General features: G+C 53.4%; 1 protein-coding gene across 1 annotated transcript in view; it reads right to left on the minus strand.

Annotated features, from left to right (window-relative positions):
- Nucleotides 1-20,952, minus strand: part of pcnt (pericentrin) — a 28,848-nt gene that overhangs the window by 5,851 nt on the left and 2,045 nt on the right. Inside the window, 40 exon segments of the mRNA XM_027018691.2 lie at nt 107-301; nt 387-556; nt 657-759; nt 852-1,316; nt 1,410-1,580; nt 2,311-3,279; nt 3,494-3,658; nt 3,943-4,095; nt 4,224-4,388; nt 4,522-4,680; nt 4,682-4,759; nt 5,308-5,328; nt 5,481-5,600; nt 5,778-6,010; nt 7,496-7,687; nt 7,783-7,945; nt 8,096-8,319; nt 8,411-8,589; nt 8,726-8,886; nt 9,930-10,076; nt 10,608-10,760; nt 10,870-11,070; nt 11,485-12,079; nt 12,245-12,678; nt 12,861-13,102; nt 13,367-13,583; nt 13,756-13,834; nt 14,124-14,355; nt 14,437-14,548; nt 14,652-14,752; nt 14,856-15,087; nt 15,195-15,274; nt 15,381-15,624; nt 15,839-15,982; nt 16,055-16,150; nt 16,242-16,430; nt 16,577-18,574; nt 18,691-18,783; nt 19,065-19,214; nt 20,004-20,189. Of these exon segments, the coding sequence (XP_026874492.2) occupies nt 107-301; nt 387-556; nt 657-759; nt 852-1,316; nt 1,410-1,580; nt 2,311-3,279; nt 3,494-3,658; nt 3,943-4,095; nt 4,224-4,388; nt 4,522-4,680; nt 4,682-4,759; nt 5,308-5,328; nt 5,481-5,600; nt 5,778-6,010; nt 7,496-7,687; nt 7,783-7,945; nt 8,096-8,319; nt 8,411-8,589; nt 8,726-8,886; nt 9,930-10,076; nt 10,608-10,760; nt 10,870-11,070; nt 11,485-12,079; nt 12,245-12,678; nt 12,861-13,102; nt 13,367-13,583; nt 13,756-13,834; nt 14,124-14,355; nt 14,437-14,548; nt 14,652-14,752; nt 14,856-15,087; nt 15,195-15,274; nt 15,381-15,624; nt 15,839-15,982; nt 16,055-16,150; nt 16,242-16,430; nt 16,577-18,574; nt 18,691-18,783; nt 19,065-19,214; nt 20,004-20,189 (10,011 nt within the window).

Genomic DNA, 20,952 nt, shown 5'->3' on the forward strand with positions numbered 1-20,952 from the left:
TGTTTCCAATAGCAACTGTAGACAAGTTAGGAAATCTATACCAGTTCTAAAAACAATGTTTTGGGTTTTAAAAAAATAAATAAATAAAAATTTGGAGGTCGGCGACCTTGGGCTCATGGGCAGCCATCCTGCAGAGAAGCTCCCTGAGTGACAGCACAGTCTCCTGCAAAGCCCGCCTCTCCTGCTGCCAGGAAGGGGGTGGGGCCTCCTCAGCCTGTGGGCGGGGCTGTCCGGGAGGGGCGGGCCGATGGGACAGCGACAGCACCCTGCAGCTCTCCTGGTACACGCGCTTCAGCACAGCCTGTAGACGGCATCAACGCTCGTCAGCATGCGTCACACAGCGAGGACCGGCACGCGAGCCACACGTCTCGCAGACCATCGCCTACCTGCAGCTCCGGCGAGAGCAACTCCTGGCTCAGGCTGCGGGCGGCGCCATCGTCGGGGTGGGGGGCTGGGTGCATGCCCCGGCAGCGGAGGTACTCCACAAAGTGGGCGTCTAGCCGCTCCGAGTGCTCCAGTTCCAGCTTCAGGTTAGCCTCCAGCTCCGAGCTCACGTCTACAACAGACAAGAACAGACTCAGATCCGCCACCTACAGGCAGTCACTGGAATAACAGCCACAGGAGCGTAATTAAGAGCGTGTGTGTGTTTCACTCACTGCTGCCGTATCCGTCGCTGGCCCACTCAGGCACAGAGACAGGGGAGGTGGAGCACAGCGGAGAGCGAGATGGAGTCATATCCAGATTCTCCACCTCTCGCATCTAAAGGATATAACCAGGCCATCAAAGTTAAACCACTTCCGCTTGTATGTGTTCAGTTCTCTCAGGATCGTAACTGAGTGCCAAACGATCACCTTGTCGGTGTCCAGCGAATCGAGAACAGACAGGTTCTCGGAGACGGACAGCGAGCGTGTGGAGAGCGAGGGTGAGCGCGTGCTGGGCGGCTCTGCGTCAGGGGGCGGGGCAGGCGGCCGGCGTGGCCTGCTCCGCCGCTCTGCCGGCGAGGGCTTGGCGCCCAACTCCAGGGCACTCAGCTCTGACAGACGCGACGCGTGGAGGTGCGAGGGGCGCTCCTCGCTGCAGTCCATCTGCCGCAGCGCCTCCGGGGAGGAGAGGGAGGCGTCGCGCGAAAGGCCCTCCAGGAAGCGGGGCTCGCGCTTGGGGCCAGCGTGCTCGTAGCGCTGGCGGAGCTCCTCCAACTCCCTCTGCTGGTAGGCGAGCTCCTCCTCCTGCACGGCCAGGTCGTCCTGCAGGCTGCGTAGCTCGGCCCGGAGGTGCTGGTTGTGCACCTCCAGATCAGCCAGGGCACGGTCCTTGGTCTGGATGGGTGACAAACGCACATCATGGAACTCCCGCACGTCCCTCTTAACGAACCATCCAAGGGCACCGTTTTGTCCATGTCATCCACTCACCTGTCCCTCCTCCTGTAGCTTATCAGCTCTCTCTGTACTGGTGCTGAGCCCCTCCTTTACGGCAGCTAGCTCCGACCTCAGCGAATCAAGCTCCGCCCTCAGACGAACCAACTGCTCCTCCCTCTCACGCAGAGCTCTCTCTGCCTTGGCGAGGGTCTCCTCTGCACACGTCTGTGGGAGCAACAACACATAAGACAAGCACCAGTAATAAACCACGCCCCCCCACAAACCAGCACCAAATCAGGGTTGGGCTTCTCATACCATCAAAGATCTCAGAAGGGCAGATAACACTGGCCAGTGTATTTGAAAAACCAGGCCAAGACCCTCCCCTTAGGCCATCCACCTAACATTTTTAAAAATATGCGTCATGTACGCCTCATACTAAAACAAGACCTTTCCAAGCAGCAGGTGTCTCAGCATGTTGGAGCGACTGGAACCTGACGCTCAGTTCAAACCAGACGCTCCCTGGCACACAAACCTGAACAGCGCCAGGCTGAGACACTGTCAGGGTCTTACAGAAGGTCCAAAGCACCAGCAGCTGCTCTTCCCTTCTAGAGCACGCCGTGCCGGCTGCAGGTCGTCCCGGAGCCGGTTAGCGTAGCCTACACGGCAAACAGCACTGGCTGAAACAGTTTCCCCTTTCTCGCGTTTTACTTCCTGTACGAGGACGTTTCGTGAGGTCGGCCATTCTGAGCTGCACTTTGAACTTTATGCCAAGCAGAAGGTCGCGCGTCTGTGACCGATTACCCAGAGACCCTAAAGGCTGCGATCGTGACCCCCAAACAGCCCTAAAGGGCAAAAACATGACTTGAGAGGCAGTGTGCTGTGTTTAGCACACCATGCGTGTAAAATTATGGCAGTCAGAGTAAAGAGACGCATGGAAACAGCACAAGAATCTCACCAGAACTTCTTTATGTACTTCCTCCTGTCTGGTTGCCCTCTCCTCCAGCTGCGCGTTCAGTTCCTGTATCTGTTCGGTCTTTGACGTCACTTCCTTTTTCAGCTTCTCTATTTCCTCTTGGAGTCGTCCCTCGCGGTTTCTCAGCGCTTGCCTGTCTGCGTACAGCTCCCTCTTGGCCGTTTCCAGGGTGGCAACGTCTGCTTGGCCCCGCCGGACCTTCTCCCCCAGCTCCGCCACGGCGTTCCAGCTCGCTTCCGACTTCCTCCGCAGCTCCGCTGCCTCTCCCTCCAGCCTCTCCCGCTCCTCTTTATCCCTCCGTGCCTCCGCGCAGAGTCTGCTCAGCTCCTGCCGTGCCTCCTCCTTCCCTTCCTCCGCACCCCTCAGCCGGAGCGCTGAGTCGGCCAGGGCGGCGTGCCCGGCCTTCTCTCCGTCCTCCAGCTGGCGGGCGTGGTCCCGAAGCTCCTCCACCTCCACCATCTTCTCAGCAAGCTGCTGCCTCAGCTCCGCCACCTCCTGCTCCAGCAGGGCCAGCCGGGCCCTCTCCTCCGCCAGGCTCCGGCCCAGCGCCTCCACCTGCTGTCCGTACTGCTCCTCCTGAGAGAGGAGCAGCCTCTGCAGCGCTTCCTTCTCCTCCGCTGAGCGCTCCAGGTCAGCCTGGAGCTCCCGGAGCTTGGTCCGGGAGGCCTGCAGCGTGTGACTGCTGAGCTCGTGACACAGGCTCTCCTGGGGGCCGTGCTGGGGCCGCGGAGACCAGGGGAAGTCTGACGACTCAGGGCTGTCCGCTCCCGGGTCGCTGACCTCGTGGCGGTCAGGTTCCAGCTGCTGCAGCTCCTCCTGCAGCTTGTGGATGACCTCGTGCAGTTGCTCCGCCTCCTCCTCCTTGGCCTGACGCAAGCGCTCCTGGTCGCCGCGGAGACGCTCCACCTCAGCACGCAGTTCTTCGATCTCCACCTGCGTCTCCTCCACAATCTGACAGAGGAAACAAGGATTAGACAAAACGAAACCAAAAGCAATCCGCTCATTAGAAACAGTACAGTATATTTAGATCATCATTCCCAATCTGAAGTAATCTGAAGAGATTAGGAATGTTCTGCACTCGTGCAAGTCAGAAAAAAAGAAGCCAGAAGTATCAGGTAAACACACTTATTAGTACTTATATAAATATGCCAACGGTGCTTGAGACCTTGTTGTCCTTGGTGGTGTCCAGCTCCTGCTGGAGGTGGACAATCTGCTGGTTGAGGTGGTCGATTTCCAGGTTCTTCTCCTCCAGCAGAGCTACAGGGAGCTGCAGCAGCGAGCGCTCCCCCTGCGCCTCCTCCTGCTGCCTGCGCAGTGAGCTCACGGTCTCCTGCAGACCACCAAATGTTCAGAGCACAGAACATTCAGACCATAACTGAAACCCTCCCCCGCCCAACAGCACAACTAGTGCGTGACCACACACGCTCACCCCAGAACAACTAGTGTGTGACCATACACACATGACTGTACAAATTGTGCCAGAGTGGCAAAATTCTACACTGGCATGCAAGAGCATAATGTTTAGTTTCTCAGTGTCCAATTATGAAACATCGTTATCGTGTGTATCGACACACACACACACACACACACACACACACACACACACACACACACCTGCAGCTGTGTGACCTGCTTCTGGAGCTGTTCCTCACTGGCTCTGCTCTGTCTGCTGTTCAGCTCCATCTGCAGTGTAATCTGTCTGGTGTCCTCCTCCCTCACTGCCAGAGTCTTCTGGAGCTCCTCCACCTGCTCCAGTAGCAGCTCCACCTACACACACACAGCATTATTTCTTCTCCCAACACAAAAATCTTCACTTTAAACCCTAACCTCTCCCACTTCCCATTTCAGGGAGTTTCAGACAGCATTACAGCTCTCCGGGGTTTCTGCACACACACCTGCTGCTCTCTGCTCTGCAAGTCCCGCTGCAGCTCCTCCAGCTGCTGACGGAGGCTGGGGTCCACAGTGGTGGGGACACGGTGCCGTGTCTCATCCAGCTTGGATTGCAGAGCAGACATCTGGAGTTTACTGGAGTACAGCTGCTGCTGCAGAGACTCCTTATCCTAGAGACAGACCGACCGACCCCTTATGAGTCATGACATGTAAACACATTCACAAAACTGGAAACGAACACATCCTCTGGAAGAGACATTCCAGGTTGATGGGGTGGACAGAGACCACGAGCTTGTAGCTGACCTGCTCCAGGTCCTGCAGGCTCTTGCGGGTCCTCTGTAGGTCCTGCTCCAGCTGCAGGACAGCCCTGGTGGCCTCGGCGCTGCTCAGCAGGGCCTGCTCCAGCTCGCGGACGCGGGACGCCAGCTTGTCGATCTCCTCGTCGCGATCCCGCAGTTCCTGGTTTGCAATGCTCCTTGGCCGCCAAAAGGGCACCGTAGTCCTCCGTCCGGTCCTTGAGCAGGGCCTGGAGGCTCTCCACCTGATGGGAACATCACGGAGCAGTCACGGCAGAGCCTGGGATCTGACACTAAAACGCAGCTCACTATGGTGCGGTCGGAGTTGGCCGACGGAGTTGCACACGTCGCACTTTAAAACTTCCCAACTTAGGGAGTCGGAAGCAGAGCACGACTAACGCGACAGCCAACACAGGCACGATCTACAGGGGGACAGCAGCTGGAGGAAAGCACAGACCAGGGTGTTGACCAGTGGGACTAAAGCTACTCCACCGTGGCAGCCAACGAGGTGGAGCCGTTCTACTGCGGCAGCCAATGAGGTGGAGCAACTCCACAGTACCGCACACAGACGAAGCACACCCTGCTCCGACGCTACGGTACAGTGCGCTGCAGAAACCGAGTGCCAGCTTAAACAAAGGCGCTAGTTATCGTACGGGAGACAAAACACCAAAAGCAGAAGAGAAGCCAGAGCAGAGCAGCGACATGCAGCACTCGTGCCGGACATCTACCGGGTCAAATCTCGGCCATGCAGAAGCAGAGATGAGCCTAGCTGGTCAACGGCTAGACAACATACCTGAAGAACCAAGTCCTCAATCTACAGGGTTCATTGAAAGGACAAAAAGACACAGCAAACGTCAACGATAGACACAACCATCTTCAAACTGCTACACCGCACGCGTTGTTGATGAGGCCAGCGTGGACTCTGGCCCTTTAAAACGATGCTCTGGTAGGAGTTGGGCCACTTACCCTTTGACCTTTGCTGTCCGCTGTGCAGTGACCTTTGGTGGGTAGCCTGAGCTGGGCCTCCAGGTTCTTGATCTCCAGCTGAAACTCATCCCTCTCATGCTCTCTCTCCACCGCTTGCTCCTGAAAAACACAAGGCACAAGTGCAGAACCATCGCAGTCTTCCCTCAACAGCGATGCCGGGGCGGGGCTTTGAACTTTCAAGCACTTTTTGGAAAGATGTTTAAATCTATGGTGGTTTCTCAGATTCCATGAGAGAAAGTTCCCATTTTAACTGCACACGCACGCACACGTCCTTACATCCATGAACTGGCGGTGGTGCTTGAGCTGTTTCTCCAGCGCGGCGATGTGCTGCTGCAGGTCGTCGGTGTGTGTGCGGTGCTGCTCATGCTGCTGCTGGGCTCGCCCCTCTGCCTCCTCTGCTGCCAGCTCCATCAGACGGAGGCGCGCTGCCAGCCCACCGCGGTCCTTCTCCGCCTGCCGCTGCACGTCCACGCGCTCCCGCCCGAGACGCTCCGCCTCCTCCAACAGAGCTGCCCAGGGGTGAGAGGGGAGGTGAGGCTCCGCCACAAGATGCAGAAAGCCAGGTGGACGCACGCACGCACACACGCACGCGACAGGAGTCATGCAGCAGATCTCAGCCTGTGCATTCTTGAAATAAACTGCATTTAATAATGCACAAACAAGGAACAATAATAAAGTTCTGCAGGGTTCAACAATAAATCACCCAAAGTCCCGGGGAAAGTCAAATATGACGTTGGGACAGCAGCACAATAATAAAAAATAAATAAATAAATAAAAACCTTGCCTGGTTGGGCCAGTTCATGTTGGGGTGGCAGTGCAATGTGTTAACGTAACAGATGCCAAACTCAGTTCACTTCAATACTTAACCCCTCGTCATGCAAAAAAAAAAAAAAAAAGGGTTTTATCCATGCATGCATCCAAAACAAGCCAATGATATCTGTGGACAAACAACATTACAGTGAGATGTGCAAGAACACGGCGAAGCACAAACACGAAGCAAAGCACAGTTTTGTTCCCTCGTGCGTCGATTCTGACCCCTCAGTACCTGAGATGTCCTGTAAGGTTTGTAGAGAATATCCTAGAAAGGCAGATAAAACTGGCTCTTTGTTGTTGGAACTACAAATCTGTCACATCTGTGTACAGCAGCGAAAAAGCCACTAGTGTGTCGGGAACACTGGACATGTGTACATGACAGATGAACAGTGACGACCACTTCCAAGTTGACCATGTTAGTCACAACAGCACATCACAGGGTTAAGAGAGAAATATGTTTGTTATGAAACCTTTGAATACTTACAACAAAAAGAAGAATGACAGTGAAAGTATATTGTGGGTGTAATTATATATATATATATATATACATATATGTGTGTGTGTGTGTGTGTTTTAATGTTTGCTTATTTATACGCAAATGAAACTTTAAAATATACATTTACTCCGGACAGTAGAAATTTGGTTCAGGACCCCACCAGGCAAGTTGGGAGAAAACGTTTTGAACATTGAACCCTGGATCTGTGCCCAATATTTCAGGGCTATTACAAACTTTTAGGAGTTTAGGCTGCAACACACCAAAACTCAGCACAGCACAGCACAAATGAACCAGAATTATAGCAAAGAAAAACAAACCACCACACAAACACAAAGAGAGAAGCAGTTAGCTTGCACTGAAATAGGAGCAAGTTCACGTCCCGCCGAGAGTAGCGACAAACCTCTCTGCTCCGCCACGGCAGGACAACCTACAGAGCAGGGACACACTCAGCGTCAAAGCCCCGCCCGAGACCTGGCGGCCGGCCACAGACTTTTATTCACAACTCGTGATACAAACCGACCCATGGTGACCGCTTCCCTCGCCACCATTCAAAACTGTTTATATTCAAAAACCTTTCATTAAAAAGAAAGTGCTGCTAAACCATAACATCGCGCTGTTAAGATAAATTTCCCTGACCCATCACCGCTCTACGGCCGCTTGCCACAGTAACCCCACCCTGCCTCACCCTTCTCGGTGTCCCCGAGGCCTGCGGACAGCGCGTCTCTCTGCCGCTGCAGAAGGACGTGCTCCTCCTCCAGCTCCTGCAGCCGGGCTCGCGTGCTCTCCAGCTCCTCAGCCAGAAGTTGCTCCCGTGCCTCCTTCTGCTGCAGCGCCTCCTCCAGGGCGGCCTTCTCCGCCACGTAGCCCTCCATCAGACCTGAGGGGAAGCCAAGGGCCCCACAGCTTGTAGAGTCTGTGTCTGTCTCTGTGTGTGTGTGTGTGTGTGTGTGTGTGTCCCTCTCCCTCCCTCACCCTCAGCCTTGTGCAGCTCTAGCTGGAGATGGTTCTTCATGCTGGCCTCTTGCTCCAGTTGCTCCATGATCTGGGAGTGGTGGTGGACCAGAGCGTCCCGGGCCTCTCCGCCCTCCTGGAACCGCTCATCCAGAGCGGCCTGCAGAGCGTGCACCTGCTCCAGCTGCGAAGGGGCCGAGAGAGCGGCACACCAATCCAAAGTTACTGAACAGGTCACAGAGCGCAAAACTTCAACGGCTCTGATAGTGAGACAGGGCAGAGCAGGCTGAGACCGCATTGAGCACATGGCGCACGCGTTAGGGGGCGGGGCTACCTGCTGCGTGGAGTCAGAGACCAGCTCCAGCAGCTTGTCGATGGCGGCACGGAGGCGGACGCAGGTCCCCAGCACCAGCTCCTCCCTGCTGGGATCCAGCTCACCCTCAGGGCCGACCAGCACGCTCTCACACAGGCGATCCGACACCTCCAGCCCCTCGTCCGTCGCCGAGGAGAAGGCGCTGCAGTCGACCCCTCCCTCCATGGCACTGGCGTCCTTATCCCCTGGGGAGGAGTGGGAAAACAGATCATCTGGCCGAAAGCTTCCCGAATGTCACGGCCGCATTTCACAGCACGGACGGTCGGGAATACAGACCTGTCTGCAGGGAGACCTGACCGCTGCAGTGGGTCCTGGGCTTGGGAGGGTGGTCGCCGCGGTGATCTACCACACAAGCCCCCAGCCGCCGGCTGATCTGGTCCTCTGTCGCCATGGTAACCCGCAGCGTCTCGAGGAGGAGTCGTTGAAGTCGGTCATTGGACGACTGCAGGTCTCGTCTGTGAGGGTCAGAAGAGATGAGCAGTTAGGGGGTCTGAACAAATCCTCAAACTTTATTTAAAAGAGAGAGGAAAAAAAAAAAAAGGTCAGTAGAGGTCATTTTCAAAAACAGTGTGCCACCCTTTGGCCCCTGACCTCTGCTGGGTGGCAGCATGGAGGTCATCACGTAGCATGGCAAGCAGGTTGGCCCCCTCCTGGCCCTCGCGTTCCCGCCGCTGTAGGAGAGTCTCCAGTGTGGCCATCTCTGCACGCTTGCCCTCCAGCTCTCCCTGCAGGCCGCTCACCTCCGCACGCAGCTGGGGAGCGACAGCACAGACACCAGGAAACCAGTCAGCACACAGACAGGAAGTGCAGCAACAATGACCGCCAAGGGGAACAAACTTCGGGAAAAGCAAGTCATGAAATCTGGCTACACCAAAAAGTGTATTGATGTGTTTTAAACATGCTTAAGTTCTATGTGATGGAAATGTAATTTAAGACTTTACAGTGTTGACATGAGGGAAGTATGGGAGAGACAGAATGCGCGAGAGCGTGTACAAGTTATTTTATTCCACCACCTAACAGCAACCACCACACAACACCGTAGCCACAGCAACCAGTGGCTGGGCTTCCCGGAGTCTGGTATTACCTGCCCTCCACTAACCTAATGGAACCTGCCATCACAAACAAGAACGCCTCCTCAGGAGAGATTAAAGACACCATGGTGAACACGGGCACGACCGCACAACAGAACAGCCAGTCAAGGCTGGACGCCAGGTTAGAAATCTTACAACCAAAAAAAAAAAAAAAACCCCCAAGAGAGATGACCAAAACACACCAACCTCACTGAGGCCTGTCTGGTCTTGCTTATGAACAGAGAGGGCGGATTCATGAGGGACACACGGGCGCTAACAATGCAACAAAGGATCAGCTCAAAAGTGGAAAACAATAACTAAACGTGGCGACTGTCACCAACACGGCACATGCCACCTACTTCCTGAAGCCTGGCATACGCCATTAAAGCTTAGAACCTCAACACAACGCCAGGTAGACACAGTGTTAAGAGTTTCCGTTACGTAATCATTTTAAACAAATTTCTTACAAACACATTCGTCAGCCAGCACTCAGTATGTAAGATTGGAGTAGCAGTGGCTCAGCTGCTTAGGGGTCAGGGGATTGAGCTCTGAAAGTTCACCCATTATTCAAAAAATATAAAGTTGTGTGATTCTACACACACTATACTTTTATGGTCTCAATAAAAGTACTGAAGTAGTGAATTAGTTTTCCACTTATTAACCTGCACAGCTTCTGTCTAAATATAGACCTGGACTGTGTGTGTCCATCCTTGTGCACAGCTCACCTGTGCCACCACTGTGTCCAGCTGCTGCAGCTGTGCAGTGAGCTGGCTCATCTTGGCGCGGTAGCGGACCTCGTTCTGCTGGTGCTCCTCCCGTAGACTCCGCTGCACCTCCTCTACCGCAGCTGCCCTCTCCTGCTCGCCGTCCTCCTATGGCATTGAGCAGGGACACGGGTTCAGGAGGTCAGCAGCTCACGCTCGGGGCTCCGGGAGGGAGCAGGACACGGCCAAACGCAGGCGCCCGCCTCGCTCCCGCACTCCCCCGGAAGGAAGTTTCGTCACAGCAGGTGCAGAGCGTCTAAACATCTGTACGCGCGAGCATAAATCCCCATTCTGACAGCAGTGCTCCACAAGGACGTCGCTTCTCCCCACAGGTGGAACAAGCAGCACTCATCTTTAAACACAATGACTGAAAAACCCTGAAAAAGGCCTTAGGTGGGGTTTGGCACACTGATGAATATATATATATATATATATATATTTTTTTTTTAAACAAAAAAAAAAAACATTTCAAAAAACGTGAAGGCTGTTTTGCAATGCAAACATGTAAAAACCACCATGTACTGAACTGTGGCTTTACAAATTTAAATCCTATTATATGACGGTGGAGATGAAGATTTAGGTCCCCAATATGAGTATGTTCGATCGATTGATCAGTGTACCAAGGTCATAAGCGCACACCTTTATCTGTGCAATCTTTTGCTGCAGCTGCTCCTCCACTTGGCACTTGAGAAGCTCCGCCTCTTCCTGGAAGTGAAGTCGCTGTCGCGTGGCCCCTTCCTCCAGCTCCCTGCGCAGAGCCTCCATTTCCCGGGCAGACGCTCCCCTCAGCTCCTGTGGGGGTGTCAGTCACACAAAAGCCTTTATTCTCCCCAACAAAGCCGCGTATTCAGGACCGTCCTGGCGCGGGTGACGGCTGGTTGTCATGGCGTCTCGCACACACCTGCAGCTGAACCAGGTGCTGGGCAGTCAGGGAGTCCAGCTGCTGCTGCTTCTCCACGGTGGTCATGTCCACGATCTCCAGCAGGGCAGTGCTGTGCTGCTTCTCCAGGTCGAGCACGTGCTGCTGCAGGTTTTCCAGTGCGGAGAGGTGAGCGGCGTCTAGAGCAGCCTTCTGCAAGGAGAGTGCAGCAGAGAGCTCTTCCTAAACACACACACACAAAAAAAAAAAACACTTGGCAAGAAAGACAAAAATCTCAAACACTACTGCAAAAGCACACCAGTGTCGTTCTAAGCAGATGAAAGAACGTTAGTCCCAGAAACAGCCATACTGAGCAAGCACAACACAAGTACATTACCATGGCAGCGAAGACAAGAGCAGCCTAACGTAAGCACTCAAACCGCACAATGACAGACGAACAATTAAGACTCTACTGGCAAAAGCACAGCTCTAATTATCAGGGGAGAAGGGAGGAGGGACTGCTTACTCTCGTCCCTCCCCTCTCCGACAACCTTACAAACACGAGCCATTTTCTAACTGCCCAAGAAATCTTTCGTGCAAAGACACCTGTGTAATTACACAGGACGCTCTCCCAACCCGGTCCCTCCCTTTGCTCACCTGATGGGCTTGTCTGAGTTCAGTTGCCATGGCGCTAAACTTGTCCATGTGGACCTGAGCCATGTCCCTCTGTAGCTGCTCCCGGAGCATTTGCTCCTCCTCTCGCACGTTCTCCAGCTCTCTGGCATGCTGCTCCTTCAGGGCCTCTCCGCTCTCTTCCCGGGCTGCCTGGACCTCCCGGAGGTACGTGCTCTCCAGGGTGTCCATGTTGCACAACAACCTGGTCTCCAGCTCCTCCAGCTCCTGCGCGTGGCGGGCGACGAGCTCCGCTTCCCGGGCTTCTAGCTGTGCCAAGTTAGTCTCCTGAAGGACCACCTGTAGTTTATCGAGCTCCGCCTTGTGTTTCTCAGAGAGCTCCGCCTCCAGGGCCTGCAGGCTTGCCTTGCTATTGGCGGAGAGAGTCTCGAGCTCCGCCTTGTGTCGGATTCTCAGCTCCTGACACTCTTTCTCCAAACGCTGCAGCTCTGAAACGTGCTGCTCCAGTAGGCCTCGCTGTGACTCCAACTCCTGGTCATACTGTTGCCTCTGCAACCCAAGGTCAGCTTCTCTCTGCTGGGTGAGTTTCTCCTCCAGCTTCCCCTGTTCCTCCTGGTGCCTGCCAATAAAATTTAACAGCAGTTCGACACAAAAACCCACAAGATGAACATCAACATCAGTAACTCCTCCTGCATTCTGACGGGAAACCTCCCAGACAGGGTCAGAGATTTTGCGGGATATGCAAATGCGCCTTGCGTCCGCACAGTTCAGTTCCACCACTGACCTGCAGAGGGCATCCTGTAGCCGACTCTCGGCCTGCTCCTGCAGCAAGGCGTTCAGCTCCTTCACCTCCGCGGCCATGGCGCTCTTGGCCGTACGCAGCTCGCTCTCGTACCGAGCCTGGAGCGTCTGCTTTGCAGCCGCCAGCTGAGGACTCTCCTCTCTGTCCACGCTCGCCTGCGGTGCCTGCGACCTCAGCCTGTCCCCGGCCAGGAGCTCCTGGGTCTGGGTGAGCTTCAGCTCTGCCTCCCCTCTCGCCTCCCTTGTGGCTTGCTGGAGCTCATCTCTCAGGGAGGCCAGCCGCTCCTCCGCCTGAGCCCGGAGCTGCTTGCGAAGCTGGGCTTGCTCGTTGTTGTGCTGCTGAGAGAGCTCCTCCGTCACGCGACTCCTCTCCTCCTCCAGACGTGAGATCAGCTCCTCGTCGAAGGTTTTCTGCAGCTGATGGCGTCAAAATAAAAGGAATGCTCAGTCACAAGAAACTTTTAAACGACTTTTAAACTCTGGACAAAGCAGTGACGGTATCTAAAAATATATCTAAAAATCCGCTGTGGATTAATAAAAGGCCTGTAGCAAAAGCACTACAGTCACAGGCTTGGTGAAAACCTTTACGCCGCACTCACCCTGGCATCCAGGTCTTTCAGCTCCTCCGTGTGCAGCTCGGAACTTCTCTCCAGCTCCCGGGCGTGCTGGAGGGTCAGCTGGGCAAGCTGGTTCTCCAGGACCAGGATGCGCTCCGCCTCGGAGGCCAGCTGGGCCAGCCTGGCCTGGTGCTCCTCCGCCTGGAGCCGGGCCCTCTCCTCCAGCTGGGCCTCCACCTGGTGCGCCACATCCGCCAGTGACTGCAGCCGCAACTTGGTTATGTCTGAAGGATGGAAAAGAAGGAGAACAACAAAAAAAAAAAATTAAATTTCTTTTTTAAATTGAGTGATAAAAAGATAAAAAGGTAAGAGAGAAAGCAAGAGAGCATAAGAGAAACTGAAACTTGACGCAAAGGAGGGTGGGGGCGCAAAAGTGAAAGTATGAAACAGAAGAAACGGAGCAAAAACGAACCCAGTCGAGTTCAAAAGTGAGAACGAGCGTTACGAGAGACGCAGCAGGTCCGTGGCACGCCTGCTGTTCGCCTGACCTTTCAGGTGGCTGTCGGAGAGCTTGGCGCGCAGCTGCTCGAGCTCCAGCGCGTGTTTGGTGTTGAGCTGCTCGATGTCGCTATAGTAACCGTCGGTGAGGTCTGTGCGCGCCTGCAGGAGTTCCTCCTTGTAGGAGAGCGCCATGTCACAGCGCAGCTGCTCCAGATCTTGCCTGCGCTTCTCTTCCAGCTGCAGCCGCAGTGCGTCCAGCTCCGTCTGACGCACACGATTTTCAGGTTGCATGTCTCATTGTCCACACAGCATCGTTTCAGATAGCAGCTGTATAGCTGTACTTTATCCACTTTTACATTTCACTACAATTTGAGCTTGGATCCAAAACAACAACATCACTGGCACGCAGCACACAACTTGTGTTCGTCAACACTACCTTGTGATTCTCCAGTTGGTCTGTGATCTGAGCCAGTGCATCACTTCTCGCCTCCTCAGACTTCTCTTCTGAGTGGAAGCTGTTGGTGACAGTACATAGAAACATACAGGATTTCATAGGAATGTGTAATAGGAGCTCGTAGGAGCGTATAAGGAGTGCATTCATACTGTGAATGTTGTACTGGAGATGAGGGGCAGGGCCGGTCTAGGTTTGGTGGTACTGTAGCGCTAGAATGAGGAGCAGGGCTGGCAGCTACATCAGCTTAAGCGTAGGTAAACTCTAAAGGTTTCCTTCAAGTAGGTTAAATACAACTTGGCCATTGAAAAACGTCTCCAAGAACACATCCAGGGCATGTGAGCTGGTCCCACCTGTTCTCTGCAGTCCTGAGGATGGACTCCTCCAGACGGCACTGCAGCAGGGCGATCTCCTCGCGGTGTCCGTCCTCGACGGCACGGAGCCGCTGCTCGAAGTAGGCCCGCAGGGCCTCCAGCTCCGCCTCGTTCCGCTGCTCCAGGGCGCTCCGCTGCTGCGAGAGCTCCAGCTTTAGCCGCACAACATCGTCCGTCTGCGAAGAGCGTGCCGCCAGCTGCTCCTTCAGCTCTGTGGGGTGGGCAGACAAACATGGTGGAGGAGCGAGTCGGAACCCAGCGATTCGCAGCGTAAAAACGAGGCCCCGCTCACCTGCCAGTTCCTGCCTGCTGGTCCTCATGCTGTCCATCTGAGACTGGAGGTCAGAGATCTCCTGCTCCGAGCTGGACTTCAATGTGTCCCGCTCGGCAATCAGCCCATCCACCTGAAACAGCAGACAAAACAACCACACCACAACGGCTGCGGTCAGAGGAAACCACATTTCGCAGGTTCCTCAGCATGCCGAGCACGTCCGGGCATGGCTGTACCTCCTGCCGAAGCCGTTTCTCCTCATCTTCAAGACCACGCGCTCTCGCCTGGTGCTCCTCCAGCACCCGCTTGTGGCTGACCACCAGCTCTTCGACCGCCCCTACAGAGACAAACACAGCGCTGAGGGCAAAGCGCAGGAGAGCACGTTACCATGAAGCAGACCGCTTCGGCGCGGGTACAGCGACGGCCCAGCGGACGCTCACGTGCTGCGGAGTCCCGGTCGGCCCATGCCTGGCTCAGCTCCTTTTCCAGGTGCTCGATCTGCTCTTCAGAGCGCCGGAGCTCCTGCAGGTCGTCCCGCGCTTCAGACAAACGCGCCTCGGCCTCGGCGAGGGCCACCTGCGTCTTGGACAGCTGCTGCTGGGCCTCAGCCAAACGGCTCTGGAGCTCCGAACGCTCCCGTTCGGCCTCTAGCACCCACTGGCTCTTTGCATCCTGGGCAGAGATTGAATGAATAACTCTGGGGTCAGAGAGGAATGATTAATTCATGACAGACACTTTTCAGGGGTGCATAAAATCTAAAGGGGGTCACTATTCTCCACCTCTAGCTTTCTGGTGTGCTCTTGCTGCAGTGACGTCCGTTCATCGGAGAGGCTCTTTTCCCACTCGCGCTTCAGTTCATCTATCAGGGAGAAACACCATAACGGGCACATTCAGACGAGTCCTAAACATAAAGCACAAGCTAGAAAGCTTTATTCGACTGACCACACACACACACACACACACACCAATGTGCTGCTGGTGCTGGAGCTGTGCTCGTCTCTCCTGCTCGCGGTGCCTCTCCAGCTCAAACTGCTGGCGGGTGTGCAGCATGGCGCTCTCCTGGGACCACTTCTCTCTCAGGCTGGTCTGCAGCTCGCACAGTGCTGCCTCCTTCTCCTTCTGCAGGTTGGCCTGGGACAGCTCCAGCTGGGCCGTGTGCATGTTGGTAAGGCTCAGGCGCAGCGCATCCAGCTCCAGCGCGTGCTGCATCTGAGCACGGGGACACAGGTGGAGCAGCAAGCCGCTCGAGTCACCCCTGCTAATCTGCTTAATCCAGGCTATTCTTCCCACCAACACATGACCTCGGTGCACACACACGGACGTTAGATTACAAGTGCGGGAATTCGCGTTTCATAAAAGCCTAGTCCCGCGTTCACACGAGGAAAGCCTGAGAGACACGCAGCCCCGAAACGAGCGTGGATACCTGTGCTTGCGACAGCTCGGCCTGGTGTGCCGCCTCCATGCTCTCGCGGAGCTCGTCAGACAGTTCTGCCTTCAGCCGGCTCAGTTCCTCCCTCTGCCGGGAGGCCTGCTGGGAGAGCGCCCTCTGGTGTTCCCGCTCGTGCACCTGCACGGGAACATGACATGGGTGAGGAAGGAAAGAGAAACTCAGAAGGAAGAAGGCAGATGTGACCTTTACCTGTTTAACGAGGCTGATCTGTTTCTTCTGCTCTTCTTGCGCAGCGTCTCGGACGGCGGCGAGCTCGCTCTCCAAGCGCAGGCTCAGGTCTTTAACCTGTCGGATGGGAAATGATTGGCATTTACTCAGTTTAAAGTCGCGTGGATTTATGGCAGCCATCTGCAGTCAGACATGTGGGTAATTTTACCTCTTTTTGATGCTTTTCCTCAAGTGCGAGCTTCACGTCTTCCATCTCCTGCACACACTTGTCCAGGGACCGTCGGATTTCAGCCAGCTCTCTCTTCAAGGTCCCCTCCTTTTCCATGTGCTCCTCCTCTGCTTTCTCTTTGGCTTCCTTCATCTGCTCAAGATCTACACTCTTCGCTTCCAGCCAGACCTGATGAAAGGTTCGACAGGGAAGCGCGTGAAGTGATCGGCAGAGATTTGTCTCATGTTACAATTTGACAAAGGATTCAAAGTCTCCAAAAGCATTTTACTTAGCATTTCGATAAAAGAGAAAAGACCAAAGATAAACAGCCAAACCTCAAAGTTCTCGAGTTCTGATTCCAGTATCTTTTCCATGTTCTCAGCCTGCTGCTCCAGAGTTTGCAGCCGTTTTTCCAGGACAGCCTTCTCCGCGGTCCCCTGGCTCAAGGCTTCCTCCATGTTGGTCAAATTCTGTTTAAGGCACGTCAGCTTGGACTCCAGGTCTGAGTTGACCTTCTCCAGAAGCTGCAGACTCTCCACTCTCTCCTGCATCTCCACTAGGAGTCGCTGGACCTCCCTGGATGCAGCGTCCACCTCGAGCGTCTTCTGGCCCAGCAGCACAGCCGTGGCTTGGTTCTTTTCCCGTTGGCTCTCCAGTTGCTCCATGAGTTGGTCCCGCTGGGACTGAAGGGCTGAGAGCTGCCTGCCAAAGAGCGCCTGGACCTCACTGCTCACAGAGTCTCCTGCCACTTTTTGCTGTTGAATGTCCCTGACCAGCTGCTCCTGCTGTTTGAGCTGCAGCACCAGCCAGACCTTCTCCTCAGTCAATTCCTTCAGAAGCTCCTCCTTGCACGAGGTCCTCTCGCCAAGGTCCACGTCTTCAGGCGCCATGCACTCCTTCTCTTGCTGACTCTCCAAGTGGCGGAGTTTATTCGTCAGGTTATCCTGCTCCTGTCTCTGCTGACCGATGAGCTCCTCACAGCGAAGCCGCTTCTCCCGTTCTGTCTCCAGCTCCCACTTCGCCTCCTCCAGCTCCTCTGAAGCTTTGCTCCAACGCTCCCGGGCCTCCTCCAGCTCCTCGGCCGAGTGTCGCACCTCCCCCTCGAGAACCTCTAGCCGCCTCTCCTTCTGTTCCAGCTGCTCCGTCAGATCTTGGCACTGCTGGATCAGAAGCTCCTTGCCCAGGTCCGTAACATCCACACTTTCGTGCAGCTCCCCGGAGGAAGAGGTGAAGCTCTGCCACTGGGTTTGACTGAAGGACATGCCACCTAGCTCGGGTGAGAGCGCTTCCACAGCGTATGGCAGCACCAGCAACGCTGGACCGCTGCGATCGGCAGCAGGGTCCTGGTGGTCGGATAACCTTGACTCAAACATGGCCTCACTGTCCACCTCAAATTTGGACAGCTCTGAGACCTCCAAGAGGCTATGCTCATCTAGGCTCTGTTCCACCTGCGAACCTTCACGCTGCACTGCCGACATCAGGTAACGCTCCATCAAGTCGTTCGGGACGTCTGCACCAGAGTCGTCCGCGCCAGGCTCTGTTTGAACCAAGTCCCCGTCAACCGTCTCCTGTTTGTGCAGCTCTTTGGACTCTTTGACCGAGTTCAGGATCGTTCCATCCACCTCGGAGATGCCACGCTGGCTAAGCATGTGGTTACGCTCCTGGGCTCTGGCTAGGAGCTCTTGAATATGCCGGACCTCCAGCGAATGCTCGTCCCGCAAGTTTCTGAGCGCAGCCTCGTGGGTCTCTGCTAACTGAACTACGTTCATCTTCCGCTCTTCCTCCAGGGTCTGGAGCCGGAGCTCGTAGTTGGCGATTTCGGCTTCGAGTTTGAACCGCAGGCGCTTGGCCGTTTCCTCCTCCTCGCCAAGCCGGCTCTGAAGCTCCTGGACCAGGCCATCCAGACGTGCCACTTCCCGGTTCAGCCCCTCCTTCTCCGCCTTGTATCGCTGTGCCTCGTGGGCCTGCTCTTCGGCCCTCTCGAGTGCCGCCCGGGCTGCTGCTAGCTGAGCCTCCATCGCCGCCCTCCCCGCCTCTAGACTTGCCACGGTTTTCTGCAAGCACTCGGCGAGCTCGTGGGCTCGCCTGCCGTTCTGTCTCTCTTCATCCAGCTCGGTTCTCAATTTCTGAAGCAGAAGGTCAGCATCAGAGTTGAGGCTCCGTTCAGTACCCGACTGGCACTTGATGTGGTTCGGTCTCGTCTCGGCCTGCTCCACGCTGTTCGATGCAAAAGCACTCTGGAACTGAGAAAGAGAATCCTTCAAAACAGCCAGCTTCTGTTGGAGAGCTGAGAGTTTACTTTCCTTCTCAGAGGAGAGGTACTCTTTATTTACCTTCAGAGGAGAAAACCAGAATCACTGAACTTAAAATTACAACACTGAAAACCATGGAGGCTGACAAACAGTCCAATATTAGCGCAGATGTCTGACAGAAGAGGGGACCGTAATACCTGCTGCGAGTCCTCTGTGTGTAGCTGCCACTGGTTCTGCTGAGTTTGAGCATCCAGCCATCCTGCACTTTTACTACGCAGGTACTCTTTAGCCTTAAAGAGAGGAGGTTCATCTCTGATTCACATTTTGTTTTTAGCAATAAACTACTGAACATTCTCAGCATTTGGCAGACACCATTATTCAGAGCGACTTAGACATATTTATCAGTATGATATGATGAACCCACAAACAGGGTGTTTCTAGCACCTACCTCTACTCTGCTGGGTGAGCTACAGCAGACTCACATACTCCAAGACTGAGTGGTCACCTATAGCTGCTATAGTAATGGTGAGAAGCAAAATCCTCTCTCTCCTGGCTGGTATCTGTTACACACCTGCTGTAGCTGCTGCTGCAGCTCTTGTATCTGACTGGTCAGTTGCTGGGCTTCGAGCTGCACTTTGTCTCTGCTCATCAGCGCCGCCTGCAGGTTGACACTCAGCTGTGAGATGATTTCATTACGCTTCTCCACTGCAGCCTGTAACTGCTGTAAGGCAGTGAAAAGAAACCTCCAATTTAGTCATTAGTAATTAGTAATATCCACCACCGGCTGTAAAAAAAAAAATACATTAAAAAAAATAAAAAAATAAAAAATTATATGCATCAAATAGGCAATGTGCCAAACTTAATATGCTATATGCCTGAAGACATGAAATGCATTTTCCTAAATATGGAAGCACTTTCAATGAAGATTCATCATTAGAGCAATAATTTAAGAAGAGTTATTCCAAGTTCTGTAAACTAATATAAAAACATGTATATTGTCATTTATTCCAAAAGCACTAAATTTTGCCATCATCATTGCAGGCCATCTTCAATCAGGTCATGGGTTCAAAAATGGCAGTAGGAAAAGATTTATTTTAACATATTTAAAACTGGTTTCTTCTCCTTGCGGTGAGGAGTGAGAAAGGTGTGGGTAAAATTAAACTATTTTTGGAAAACATTTATAGAAGGCTGTGTTGGTTTCTCAGATGTGCATGAACAGAAATGCATTTTATTTGGACAAAAATAATCTAGTGTATCATGCTAGAGAATCATGCCTCCAAGTCCCATTTTAAAAGATAGATATATTTATTACACCTGCAAAATACATTCAGTCATCATTAATTGTCATTTGTTTTTTTGAAGAAGCTATACTTTAAAATAGACAGGATCAGGCACAAACTACTAAACTCCCATCAACAGGAATCTAGAAACAATTTTCCCTAAAATCAGACATAGCAAATGGATATTTTGGTGACCCATAAAGGTAGCAGACATGTTTCAATGAGTCTACCTTCAGTTGCTCTTTGCTAGTGTGTGTAACTATAATTTCTCCAAGAAGGTCCACCGTCTCAACAGGGTGCTCCGATGCAGCCTTGTCCCCCGAGACAGAGCTCTTTTCCTGGGTACACGTCCAGTCTGTTTCCTCTCTCTTCTGGCAGGCTGCCAGATTATCGCAGGTACCATCAGGCTGTGACTCCTACAGGGTTGATCACATATGTTCACCCATGCTTGCATTACTATGACAATAACCCCCCCATTTCAATTTTGTGAACCTATATTTCCACCCAATATAGGAGGAGAGAAAATAAAAGGATGCAAAATCTATTCTGTAAACAAAGGTTTTTGGTGTAAAATCCATGGCTTAAATGAAAGATGTACATGTTATCAGTTAGTCAGGTTACTTGGCCGCAGAGAATTAATCAGGTGCTTGGTTCATTAGCATGTTTAATAGGTATAAACACATGGCGGTTAAGTATTTGCCCAGTAATGACATGAATAGAGAATCAGGTTTGGTTTGTGCAGGCTAAAAATATAATGGATGTGGACAGAAAGTTGACAGTGGATGTAGGTTATTTATATAAAAAAAATAAAAAAAAAAGTTTTGCCAGATAAGGTAGTGTACACAAAGTAAGCAAGTTTATTTTACAGACTTAGCAATTCCACTTGATGTGGTAGATGAAGCATTTAAAGGAAGACATGGTAGTTGAGATGAGAGAATGTGTGTGGCAGGCATATACAATGCCAATAGAGATAAGGTTTCAGGGATGTGTAGCCAGGTCTGCCATAGCCTTGCTTATGGAATCTGCATTTAGAGGGTGCGAGATAGGGATAAAGAAGTAGCTGAAAGGGCTAGAGGCTGCAGATGAGCACATGCTAGTTGGGGAAATGCATCATAAAAGGTGGAATAGCTGAGGTGTTCAATGGCTCAGGTACATGGAAGCCCAGGCAGGTGAGTGGAA

The sequence above is a fragment of the Electrophorus electricus genome, chromosome 1, assembly GCF_013358815.1.
Source record: "Electrophorus electricus isolate fEleEle1 chromosome 1, fEleEle1.pri, whole genome shotgun sequence".
Classification (NCBI taxonomy): domain Eukaryota; kingdom Metazoa; phylum Chordata; class Actinopteri; order Gymnotiformes; family Gymnotidae; genus Electrophorus; species Electrophorus electricus.